The sequence below is a fragment of the Salvelinus namaycush genome, chromosome 17 (genome assembly GCF_016432855.1).
Source record: "Salvelinus namaycush isolate Seneca chromosome 17, SaNama_1.0, whole genome shotgun sequence".
NCBI lineage: Eukaryota > Metazoa > Chordata > Actinopteri > Salmoniformes > Salmonidae > Salvelinus > Salvelinus namaycush.
Window position 1 is genome coordinate 12,191,722 of NC_052323.1, and position 13,727 is coordinate 12,205,448.

At 45.9% G+C, this 13,727-nt stretch overlaps 1 protein-coding gene across 2 annotated transcripts in view; it reads left to right on the forward strand.

Annotated features, from left to right (window-relative positions):
* LOC120062014 (short transient receptor potential channel 7) overlaps positions 1-13,727 on the forward strand; it is a 67,645-nt gene that overhangs the window by 12,090 nt on the left and 41,828 nt on the right. For both annotated transcript variants that reach the window (XM_039011812.1, XM_039011813.1), the window contains exon 2: positions 10,042-10,224. In XM_039011812.1, coding sequence (XP_038867740.1) covers positions 10,042-10,224 — 183 coding nt within the window. The remainder of the gene's footprint in view (positions 1-10,041; positions 10,225-13,727) is intronic.

Here is a 13,727-nt window from a genome sequence, read left to right on the forward strand (position 1 = left end):
GTGCTGCTAGTGATAGACATCATACTGAGAGTTTTACTTGGTGATATGGTGCTGCTGGTGATAGAAACCATACTGAGTGTTGTACTTGGTGATATGGTGCTGCTAGTGATAGACAACATACTGAGTGTTGTACTTGGTGATATGGTGCTGCTAGTGATAGACAACATACTGAGAGTTTTACTTGGTGATATGGTGCTGCTAGTGATAGACAACATACTGAGAGTTTTACTTGGTGATATGGTGCTGCTAGTGATAGACATCATACTGAGAGTTTTACTTGGTGATATGGTGCTGCTAGTGATAGACAACATACTGAGAGTTTTACTTGGTGATACGGTGCTGCTAGTGATAGACAACATACTGAGAGTTGTACTTGGTGATATGGTGCTGCTAGTGAAAGACAACATACTGAGAGTTTTACTTGGTGATATGGTGCTGCTAGTGATAGACAACATACTGAGAGTTTTACTTGGTGATATGGTGCTGCTAGTGATAGACAACATACTGAGAGTTTGACTTGGTGACATGGTGCTGCTTGTGATAGACACCATTTAGAGACACAATACAGACAGAGGAGTTTACAAAAAATGTACATACATTCATATCCGTAGGGATGTAAGGGTGCTGAGGGTGCTGGACCCCCACCCCCAAAGTACTTCCCGTGGCTATGCATACATTATATACAATTAGGTAGAGTGATATAAAAATATACAGTGGATAATACAGTTGATATAAAGTTGAATTATACAGTTGATATACAGTGGATTATACAGTTGATATACAGGGGATTATACAGTTGATATACAGTGGATTATACAGTTGATATACAGTGGATTATACAGTTGATATACAGTGGATTATACAGTTGATATACAGGGGATTATACAGTTGATATACAGTGGATTATACAGGAATATACAGTGGATTATACAGTTGATAGAAAGTGGATTATACAGTTGATAGAAAATTGATTATACAGTTGATAGAAAGTGGATTATACAGTTGATAGAAAGTGAATGTACAAATGTACAGTATCAGTGTACATACAGTGGGGAGAACAAGTATTTGATACACTGCCGATTTTGCAGGTTTTCCTACTTACAAAGCATGTAGAGGTCTGTAATTTTTTATCATAGGTACTCTTCAACTGTGAGAGACGGAATCTAAAACAAAAATCCAGAAAATCACATTGTATGATTTTTAAGTAATTAATTTGCATTTTATTGCATGACATAAGTATTTGAAAACCTACAAACCAGTAAGAATTCCGGCTCTCACAGACCTGTTCGTTTTTCTTTAAGAAGTCCTCCTGTTCTCCACTCATTACCTGTATTAACTGCACCTGTTTGAACTTGTTACCTGTATAAAAGACACCTGTCCACACACTCAATCAAACAGACTCCAACCTCTCCACAATGGCAAAGACCAGAGAGCTGTGTAAGGACATCAGGGATAAAATTGTAGAAATGCACAAGGCTGGGATGGGCTACAGGACAATAGGCAAGCAGCTTGGTGAGAAGGCAACAACTGTTGGCGCAATTATTAGAAAATGGAAGAAGTTCAAGATGACGGTCAATCACCCTCGGTCTGGGGCTCCATGCAAGATCTCACCTCGTGGGGCATCAATGATCATGAGGAAGGTGAGGGATCAGCCCAGAACTACACGGCAGGACCTGGTCAATGACCTGCCATGTCCAGGCCCGTCTGAAGTTTGCCAATGACCATCTGGATGATCCAGAGGAGGAATGGGAGAAGGTCATGTGGTCTGATGAGACAAAAATAGAGCTTTTTGGTCTAAATTCCACTCGCCGTGTTTGGAGGAAGAAGAAGGATGAGTACAACCCCAAGAACACCATCCCAACCGTGAAGCATGGAGGTGGAAACATCATTCTTTGGGGATGCTTTTCTGCAAAGGGGACAGGACGACTGCACCGTATTGAGGGGAGGGTGGATGGGGCCATGTATCGCGAGATCTTGGCCAACAACCTCCTTCCCTCAGTAAGAGCATTGAAGATGGGTCGTGGCTGGGTCTTCCAGCATGACAACAACCCGAAACACACAGCCAGGGCAACTAAGGAGTGGCTCCATAAGAAGCATCTCAAGGTCCTGGAGTGGCCTAGCCAGTCTCCAGACCTGAACCCAATAGAACATCTTTGGAGGGAGCTGAAAGTCCGTATTGCCCAGCGACAGCCCCGAAACCTGAAGGATCTGGAGAAGGTCTGTATGGAGGAGTGGGCCAAAATCCCTGCTGCAATGTGTGCAAACCTGATCAAGAACTACAGGAAACGTATGATCTCTGTAATTGCAAACAAAGGTTTCTGTACCAAATATTAAGTTCTGCTTTTCTGATGTATCAAATACTTATGTCATGCAATAAAATGCTAATTATTTACTTAAAAATCATACAATGTGATTTTCTGGATTTTTGTCTCTCACAGTTGAGATGTCTCTCACACTATGATTAAAATGACAGACCTCTACATGCTTTGTAAGTAGGAAAACCTACAAAATCGGCAGTGTATCAAATACTTGTTCTCCCCACTGTATATCTAAATGCAGAGTGATGGACTGAGTGCCAATGCAGTATAGTGCAGTTATTTAAAGTACAGTTCAGAGATGGCTTGATGTGGTGTGCAGCCCAGAGTTCATAGATACATACCTTCAGAAAATATTAACACCCCTTCACTTTTTCCACATTTGTTGTGTTACAGCTTGAATTTAAAATGGATTAAATTGAAATATTTTGTCACTGGCCTACACACAGTATCCCATAATGTCAAAATGGAGTTATGTTTTTCGAAAAGTTTGCAAATTAATACAAAATGAGAAGCTGAAAATGTCTTGAGTTAAGAAGTATTCAACCCCTTTGTCATGGCAAGCCTAAATATGTTCAGGAGTAAAAATTTGCTTAACAAGTCACATAATAAGTTGCATGGATTCACTCTGTGAGCAGTAATAGTGTTTAACATGATTTTTGAATGACTAACTGTCACACCCTGGCCTCTGTTATATTGATTTTCTTTATTAGTTTAGTTAGGTCAGGGTGTGACATGGGGGATGTTTGTGTGTTTTGTCTAGTTTAGGGTGTGTGTATTGTTTAAGGGGTTTTTAGTATGTATGGGGTTGTGTTCAGTGTAGGTGTTTAGGAAAGTCTATGGTTGCCTGATTTGGTTCTCAATCAGAGACAGCTGTTTATTGTTGTCTCTGATTGGGAGCCATATTTAAGGCAGCCATAGGCTTTAGGTGTTTGTGGGTAATTGTCTATGTTGAACGTTTGTAGCTTGTGTATGCACTTACGTTTGTAGCTTCACGGTCGTTTTTTGTTTTGTAAAAGTGTTCGTTTCGTGTTTTGTCATCTTTAATAAAAGAAGATGTCTTCATATCCCGCTGCGCCTTGGTCCGCTTATTATGGCGATCGTGACAGAATTACCCACCAACAAAGGACCAAGCGGCGGAGTAAAAAGCAACAGCAGCGATCGCAGGATTTTTGGACATGGGAGGAAATCCTAGACGGGAGAGGACCCTGGGCACAGCCAGGGGAATATCACCGCCCCAAGGCAGAGATGGAGGCAGCACGGTGACACGGTAGGAAGCCCGAGAGACAGCCCAAAAAAATTCTTGGGGGGGGGGGGGCACTTGGAGCAGTCGGCGAAGTTGAGGGGTGAGTCTGAGATTGTCGAGGAGTTATTGGACAGATTGGAGGAGAGTGAACGAAGGGGAGATTATGAGACATTCGAGGAGTTGTTGACGAAATTGGAGGAGAGTGAAGAGAGAGAGCTGTTGATTTGGCAGAGTATGCATGGCATTTTCCCTGAGGAGCGTGTTAGCTGTCCGATGCCACCTGTGTCAGTTCCTCGTACTCAGCCTGAAACTTGTGTTAAAGTTCCGGAAGATTTGATGCCGGCTATACACACCAGGTCTCCAGTACACCTTCACAACCCGGTGTGTCCTGTTCCTGCTTCTTGCACTCATCCTGAGATGCGTGTCCCCAGCCCCGTACCACCAGTTCCGGCACCACGCACTAGGCCTAATGTGCGTCTCCAGGGTCCAGTATGCCCTGTTCCTTCTCCCCGTACTAGCCTTCAGGTGCGTGTCCCCAGCCCGGTACCACCAGTTCCGGCACCACGCACCAGGCCTACTGTGCGCCTCAGCAGGTCCGAGTCGGCCGTCTGCCCAATGCCGCCTGCACTGCTCGTCTGCCCAGCGCCGTCTGAGCTGCCTGCCTGCCCAACGCCATCTGAGCCATCAGTCTGCCCAGCGCCGTCTGAGCCGCCTGCCTGCCCAACGCCATCTGAGCCATCCGTCTGCCCAACGCCATCTGAGCCATCCGTCTGCCCAACGCCATCTGAGCCATCCGTCTGCCCAACGCCATCTGAGCCATCCGTCTGCCCAACGCCATCTGAGCCATCCGTCTGCCCAGCGCCATCTGAGCCATCCGTCTGCCCAGCGCCATCTGAGCCATCCGTCTGCCCAGTGCCATCTGAGCCATCCGTCTGCCCAGCGCCATCTGAGCCATCCGTCTGCCCAGCGCCATCTGAGCCATCCGTCTGCCCAGCGCCATCTGAGCCATCCGTCTGCCCAGCGCCATCTGAGCCATCCGTCTGCCCAGCGCCAACTGAGCCATCCGTCTGCCCAGCGCCATCTGAGCCTTCCGTCTGTCCCGAGCCGTCAGCCAGCCATGACCAGCCAGAGCCGTCAGCCAGCCATGACCAGCCAGAGCCGTCAGCCAGCCATGACCAGCCAGAGCCGTCAGCCAGCCATGACCAGCCAGAGCCGTCAGCCAGCCATGACCCGCCAGAGCCGTCAGCCAGCCATGACCCGCCAGAGCCGTCAGCCAGCCATGACCCGCCAGAGCCGTCAGCCAGCCATGACCCGCCAGAGCCGTCAGCCAGCCATGACCCGCCAGAGCCGTCAGCCAGCCATGACCCGCCAGAGCCGTCAGCCAGCCATGACCCGCCAGAGCCGTCAGCCAGCCAGGATCCGCCAGAGCCGTCAGCCAGCCAGGATCCGCCAGAGCCGTCAGCCAGCCAGGATCCGCCAGAGCCGTCAGCCAGCCAGGATCCGCCAGAGCCGTCAGTCAGCCAGGATCCGCCAGAGCCATCTGCCAGTCCGGAGCTGCCCCTCAGTCCGGAGCTGCCCCTCAGTCCGGAGCTGCCCCTCAGTCCGGAGCTGCCCCTCAGTCCGGAGCTGCCCCTCAGTCCGGAGCTGCCCCTCCGTCCAGTGGCGCCCTCTGGGATGGTATTCAGTCCGGGACTCGCCGTTCCAAAGGCGCCACCAAAGCGGTTAGTGACTATGGTGGAGGGGGGTCCACGTCCCGCACCCGAGCCGCCACCATAGGAAGGCCCACCCGGACCCTCCCCTTCTGTGTCAGGTTTTGCGGCCGGAGTCCGCACCTTTGGGGGGGGGTACTGTCACACCCTGGCCTCTGTTATATTGATTTTCTTTATTAGTTTAGTTAGGTCAGGGTGTGACATGGGGGATGTTTGTGTGTTTTGTCTAGTTTAGGGTGTGTGTATTGTTTAAGGGGTTTTTAGTATGTATGGGGTTGTGTTCAGTGTAGGTGTTTAGGAAAGTCTATGGTTGCCTGATTTGGTTCTCAATCAGAGACAGCTGTTTATTGTTGTCTCTGATTGGGAGCCATATTTAAGGCAGCCATAGGCTTTAGGTGTTTGTGGGTAATTGTCTATGTTGAACGTTTGTAGCTTGTGTATGCACTTACGTTTGTAGCTTCACGGTCGTTTGTTGTTTTGTTTTGTAAAAGTGTTCGTTTCGTGTTTCGTCATCTTTAATAAAAGAAGATGTCTTCATATCCCGCTGCGCCTTGGTCCGCTTATTATGACGATCGTGACACTACCTCATCTATGTACCCCACACATACAATTATCTGTAAGGTCCCTCAGTTGAGCAGTGAATTTTAGACACAGATTCTGTCACCCCCTGACCTTAGTTATCTTTGTTTTCTTTATTATTTTGGTTAGGTCAGGGTGTGACATGGGGGATGTATGTGTTTTGTCTTGTCTAGGGGTTTTGTATGTTTATGGGGTGTTTACTATTCTAGGTGTTTGTATGTCTGTGGTTGCCTAGATTGATTCTCAATTAGAGGCAGCTGTTTATCGTTGTCTCTGATTGGGAACCATATTTAGGCAGCCATATTCCGTTGGGTATTTCGTGGGTTAATGTCTATGTATTGGTTGCTTGTGTCTGCACTTTATATATATATATAGCTTCACGTTCATTTTGATTAGTTTGTTTAAGTGTTCTTCGTTTCGTGTTAAATAAATAGAAGAATGTATTCGTATCACGCTGCGCCTTGGTCCTTCTCTCTTCCTCCAAACGACGAACGTGACAGATTCAACCACAAAGACCAGGGAGGTTTTCCAATGCCTTACAAAGAAGGGCACCTATTGGTAGATGGGTAAAAAATAAAAAAGCAGATGTTGAATATCCTTTTGAGCATGGTGAAGTTATTAATTACATCAATACAATACACCCAGTCACTACAAAGATACAGGCATCCTTCGTAACTCAGTTGCCAGAGAGGAAGGAAACTGCTCACGGATTTCACCATGACGCCAATGGTCACTTTAAAACAGTTACAGAGTTTAACGGCTGTGATAGGAGGACACCGAGATGGATCACCAACATAGTAGTTATTCCACAATACTAACCTAATTGATAAGAGTGAAAAAAAAAAGAAAGCCTGTACTCAATAAAAAAAATCCAAAATATGCATTTCGGTCTCTGTGGACATTTAGCTCGACAAACCATTTTGACTGGTCCTGGAGGCATTGGTTGGCAGATTTGGTATGTTTTCGTGCAAATGAAATACACTGATGGATTATCTGTTGTGCGCACGCATGTGCATGTCCACACGCGTGGGGGTGAGTGCATGTGTCAAGCTTGAATTTGTGTGTGTGTGGTTTGTTTATGAGTTTGTGTGCGTTAGCATATCTGAGGGACCTCAAGCACTGGCCTGCAGAGCTCTTTGGGGTTCAAGGGAGCACATAAGGAGGCGGGAGTATGGAAGGATGGAAGAAGGAGCACTGGGTGAATGGATGAATGAGGCAGAGAAATATAAGAATGAGATCGGAAGAGATACAGCAAGAGAAATGTAGGTTTTAGAGAGAGAGAGAGGGAGTGTTTGGAAAATGAATAAAAATGTGTGTGAAAGAGAGATGGCATAATATGAAGGGATGGGAGAGAAGGAGAGGGGGAGTGTAGTGTCAGAGCTGAAAGCTGTGAAATTGGCTCCAGAGCTGCACCTGGTTTTCCAACGGCCAATCAAGGCATTATACAAACACTAGCTGCACAGGAACATTCTACCACTCGTCTCTCTACAGGAACTTTCTACCACACATCTCTCTCTTCACTCCCTCTACAGGAACATTCTACCACACATCTCTCTCTTCACTCCCTCTACAGGAACATTCTACCACTCATCTCTCTCGTCTCTCCCTCTACAGGAACATTCTACCACTCATCTCTCTCTTCACTCCCTCTGCAGGAACATTCTACCACACATCTCTCTCTTCACTCCCTCTACAGGAACATTCTACCACTCATCACTCTCTTCACTCCCTCTACAGGAACATTCTACCACACATCTCTCTCTTCACTCCCTCCACAGAAACATTCTACCACTCATCACTCTCTTCACTCCCTCTACAGGAACATTCTACCACTCATCACTCTCTTCACTCCCTCTACAGGAACATTCTACCACTCATCTCTCTCTTCACTCCCTCTACAGGAACATTCTACCACTCATCTCTCGCTTCTCCTTATCTTCTGCACCTTTAAGGGGGGCTGAACTTCCTGATTTAGCCTGGGTTTCAATTTTCCTCATTAGGAAATGCGACTGAGAGAAAGATTTGAGTCTTGGAGGTGTGCTTTGACGTGCATGTCTCTCGTGTGTGTGTTGTAACGTGGGAAGTGTTTGTACTTTCACTATGCCAAAACGGAAACCCAAATAGTCACTCCCCCATCTATAAACAGTCTAACCACGTCTTGTTTCTGGAAGTAGCCTAGGCTAGCTAGGAAGCTAGTCAACTTTTCCCCAAAATTAGTTTCAGCCAGCCATGAGTGACCGTGGCAAAGTTGGTAATACTTTGGATAGCGTGTCTATGGGGCTAGTTATGTCACGCCCTGACCTTAGTTATCTATGTTTTCTTTATCATTTTGGTTAGGTCAGGGTGTGGCGAGAGTGGGTATGCTTGTTTTGTATTGTCTGGGGTTTTTGTATGTCATGGGGTGTTTGTAAGTCTAGGCATATGTATGTCTATGGTGGCCTGAATTGGTTCCCAATCAGAGGCAGCTGTTTATTGTTGTCTCTGATTGGGGATCATATTTAGGTTGCCATTTTCCCTTTTGGTTTTGTGGGTTCTTATTCTATGTTTAGTTGCCTGTCTGCACTAGCCACATTAGCGTCACGGTTCATTTTGTTATTTTGTTCGTTTTGTTCAGTGTTCATTCTTTAAATAAAGAAGAATGTACGCTTATCACGCTGCGCCTTGGTCTCCTCCCTACGACGGCCGTGACAAGTTAGGGATCATCAATAAATTGCACAGTGTAAATGGAACAATATTTTCATGTTGCACATCTTTTAGTTATCTTATTAAATGCTTTCAATATTTGTAGATGAATTTTTACAATGTATAGTTGGTTAGAGGTTTTTAAGTCATTGAAAGGTTATTGACATTTCAATTTTAAGCTATTGACATTTTAAAATATTGTTGCATGTACATTGTGTCATTTACTGATGGTCCCTTACTATCCCCACATATGGATATCAGATGTCAAACCAAATTGACCATGGGTAATATGATTGGGTCGTGTGCAGCTGCACTCCAAATGAATGATTACTTGGGTGCTGCCAGCTGTGGGAAGGATTGAAATGAACCCAACCCAAGGAAAACTCAGTACCTTTCATTATGTGACATTCAATCTTTTTCAAATGATCTTGCAGATCTCAGTTTTGGAGAAGTCTGACTTTATGACCAAAATGATCCTATTTACTCTAAGGTCGATGTCCGCACCCTGCGGAAATCTAATAAACATAAGAAAAACTAACCATAAAATCTGTCAGTTTAAACTAGAGATCTCTGTTGTTTTGCATTGTATCGACAACATCCGCCTATGTAACACCATCTGCGGTGAAAGGCAACCAAGCCAGAGTGGTCTACTCTACCGTATCGTACGAACGGTTTGGCCTACAAACTATTATGACCTCTCTATGGAAAGATGAGACTCTCACTAACACGATGGTGTTTGGTCTCTATGACCCCCACAAGCATCTTGGGACTCGTCTGAAGATGGTACAGCTGATCTGCCAACTTCTGTCTGTAGCATCTGAACAGTTTGGGCTACACACTACTATGACCCATCTGTGTAAAGGTGAGACACGAACACGTACATGTCGGTTTTACTCTAGGATGCCCACAGGCCTCAGAAGACTGATCTGAAGGTCCCCCGGTAGCAGTTGAACAAATAACTGGAGTATATATGGACACTGGTTAGTTCCAAAAATAAGGAGTACATGTCCAAAAAAATAACACATTTTTCCTGATCTTTGTTATATTGCTCAGATAAAGGACAGACACTTCAAAACAAACTTCCTTTGTATTTTTGGGGGACTATCTGTTGTTGCATGTAGTGAATATCTTAGTCAATGCATTTGTATGGGCTAATAGCAAGGCCAAAAAGAATGTTTAATCAAATGTTTTTTCTCTATTTTTTTAACACTTCAAATCAAATAGCAAAATGATAGTTAGTTTGACCTGAAAACAATTCCATATAACTTAGTAGAAACCCCCCACCCCCAAGACTCTTATGGGTTAATATTGATTCCACATAGACTGTTTTCTATCAGAGAAGTTGTTCATATCCTTCAGTTGCTCTTTAGTATCTCTTTCCTTCTCTCTCTTCTTTTCTCTCCTCTCTTTCCATCCTTGCTATTTTTATGTGTCCCTTTCTCGGCCTCAATCTCTATCCTCCCACCATTCAACCCCCCCCCCCCCACTTCCTTTCTCTCTCTCTCCATAGAACGACTACAGGAAGTTGTCCATGCAGTGTAAGGACTTTGTCGTGGGGGTGTTGGACCAGTGCAGAGACACAGAGGAGGTGGAGGCCATCTTGAACGGTGACGTGGACAATGCCTCGCCCAGCGAAAACAACCGTCCCTGCCTCGAACGCGTCAAACTGGCCATTAAATATGAGGTCAAAAAGGTGAGAAACCCTAACCAGGACTGCAACCTGACCGCATTGCTTGACACTGTTGTAAATGACTAACGTTACGTTTTGTTTAAGTTTACATGCCAGTATTTATCTGATAGCATCAGTGGTGGAAGAAGTACCCAATTGTCATACTTGAGTAAAAGTAAAGATACCTAAAAATGGCCAAGCTCCAACACTCAGATATAATTTACAAGAGAAGCACGTGTTTAGTGAGTCCATCAAATCAGAGATAGTAGGGATGACCAGGGATGTTCTTTTGATAAGTGCTTGAATTGGACCATTTTCCTGTCCTGCCAAGCATTCAAGATGTAACGAGTACTTTTGTATCACATTTCAGGAGAAGAACCAGATGCAGACAGTGTCGAAGTAACAAAAGTGTATTACTAGAACAGGGGGCAGGCAAAACGACAGGTCAAGGGCAGGCAGAGGTCAGTAATCCAGATCAGAGTCCGTAAAGAACAGAACGGCAGGCAGTCTCGGGGTCAGGGCAGGCAGAGGTCAATAATCTAGGGTGGTGTGACAAGGTACAGAATGGCAGGCAGGCTCAGGGTCAGGGCAGGCAGAGGTCAATAATCCAGGGTGGTGTGACAAGGTACAGGACGGCAGGAAGGCTCAGGGTCAGGGCAGGCAGAGGTCAATAATCTAGGGTGGTGTGACAAGGTACAGAATGGCAGGCAGGCTCAGGGTCAGGGCAGGCAGAGGTCAATAATCCAGGGTGGTGTGACAAGGTACAGAATGTCAGGCAGGCTCAGGGTCAGGGCAGGCAGAGGTCAATAATCTAGGGTGGTGTGACAAGGTACAGAATGTCAGGCAGGCTCAGGGTCAGGGCAGGCAGAGGTCAATAATCCAGGGTGGTGTGACAAGGTACAGGACGGCAGGCAGGCTCAGGGTCAGGGCAGGCAGAGGTCAATAATCCAGGGTGGTGTGACAAGGTACAGGACGGCAGGAAGGCTCAGGGTCAGGGCAGGCAGAGGTCAATAATCCAGGGTGGTGTGACAAGGTACAGGACGGCAGGAAGGCTCAGGGTCAGGGCAGGCAGAGGTCAATAATCTAGGGTGGTGTGACAAGGTACAGGACGGCAGGAAGGCTCAGGGTCAGGGCAGGCAGAGGTCAATAATCTAGGGTGGTGTGACAAGGTACAGGACGGCAGGAAGGCTCAGGGTCAGGGCAGGCAGAGGTCAATAATCTAGGGTGGTGTGACAAGGTACAGGACGGCAGGAAGGCTCAGGGTCAGGGCAGGCAGAGGTCAATAATCTAGGGTGGTGTGACAAGGTACAGGACGGCAGGAAGGCTCAGGGTCAGGGCAGGCAGAGGTCAATAATCTAGGGTGGTGTGACAAGGTACAGGATGGCAGGAAGGCTCAGGGTCAGGGCAGGCAGAGGTCAATAATCTAGGGTGGTGTGACAAGGTACAGGACGGCAGGAAGGCTCAGGGTCAGGGCAGGCAGAGGTCAATAATCTAGGGTGGTGTGACAAGGTACAGGACGGTAGGAAGGCTCAGGGTCAGGGCAGGCAGAGGTCAATAATCTAGGGTGGTGTGACAAGGTACAGGATGGCAGGAAGGCTCAGGGTCAGGGCAGGCAGAGGTCAATAATCCAGGGTGGTGTGACAAGGTACAGGACGGCAGGAAGGCTCAGGGTCAGGGCAGGCAGAGGTCAATAATCCAGGGTGGTGTGACAAGGTACAGGACGGCAGGAAGGCTCAGGGTCAGGGCAGGCAGAGGTCAATAATCCAGGGTGGTGTGACAAGGTACAGGACGGCAGGAAGGCTCAGGGTCAGGGCAGGCAGAAATGCTCAAAACCAGGAAAACTAGAAAACAGGAACTAGAACAAGAGGTGCACGGGGAAAACTGCTGGTAGGCTTGACGAACAAAACAAACTGGCAACAGACAAACAGAGAACACAGGTGTAAATACACTGGGGATAATAGGGAAGATGGGCAACATCTGGAGGGGGGGTGGAGACAAGCACAAAGACAGGTGAAACAGACCAGGGTGTGACACTTTTGGGTGTCAGGGGAAATTTACATAAGGAATGTAGTGAAGTAAAAGTAAAAGTTGTCAAAAATATAAATAGTGAAGTAAAGTACAGATAACCCAAAAAACTACTTCAGTAGTACTTTAAAATATTTTTACTTCAGTACTTTACACCACTGGATAGCATTGATTGTACATGAAGCATTTGAGCGCATTTGTCTGTTTGACCTTATTGTTAACTGGTGTAATTGTATAAGAAAATGTGGATTTAGGTTCAATCTAGACAATTCAGGGAGAGCATTGGATCAGTGATGTAGTATTGCAGTAGTGATGCAGCACACGTGTGTGTGTGTGTGTGTGTGTGTGTGTGTGTGTGTGTGTGTGTGTGGGTGGGTGGGTGGGTGGGTGGGTGGGTGGGTGGGTGGGTGGGTGTGTCCCAAGGCCTGGTAGCGTTTGTAAATATCAGACTATCAAGCCTGTCTCAGAGTGCTTATCCCTCTCATACCAGAAGTGTTTCAGCTAAATGTCAAACCACATCACCTCTCCCTTCATTACCCGGGACTCACAGAGACTGACACACACAAACACACACACACTCATACACACACAGTTCAACAATAAACGTGTGCATGTTTATCTGACCTTATGGTTGATGATCCTGTATTGAAACATCATGAGACATTAGTACCATAAGGTCGCATATTATCTAAGCCATAATATGGTAGACTCCAGCCTGTCTGTAAGCATCCAGGGACACAGTAAAGTGTAGTGTATGGGCTGTTTTCCCAAAGCAGTGTTTCCCAGTGTGTTAATCAACCTGCCAGACTGGCTCCGGATACTAGTGTGTAAACTGAGGGACACAGACATGCGCACACACACACGTATACTCACACACACTTAGAGGGTGTCTCAGGGAGAGTTGGGATATACAAAAAAACACATTTCCAAATCACAAATGTTATTATATTATGCACAATTGTGCATGTGTTGAACAGGACAAATATAAGCACCCACTAAATGATGAACTATTATTAGTCATTAGAGATGGAGAATAGACAGGAAGAACAGATCCATTTAAAGTGCAGACTTTTCCTGTGGTGCACTTCTTGAAGAGTTTAAATTATTTTAAAAGTTGGAATTTGCCAGCAAATGTTTGTGATTTGTATCCAACTTGAATGCAGGGAACTGACTGAACCTTTATTCTTGGCTTGTTTATTGCGCAAATCAAATCAAATTGTATTAGTCACATGCGCCGAATACAACAGTGAAATGCTTACTTACGAGTCCCTAACCAACAATGGATTTAAAAAAAAATATGAATAAGAATAAGAAATAAAAGTAACAAGTAATTAAAGAGCAGCAGTCAAATAACAATAGCAAGACTATATACAGGGGGTACCGGTACAGAGTCAATGTGCAGAGGCACCGATTAGTAGAGGTAATATGTACATGTAGGTAGAGTTATTAAAGTGACTATGTATAGATGATAACAGATATATATATATATACACACACACACA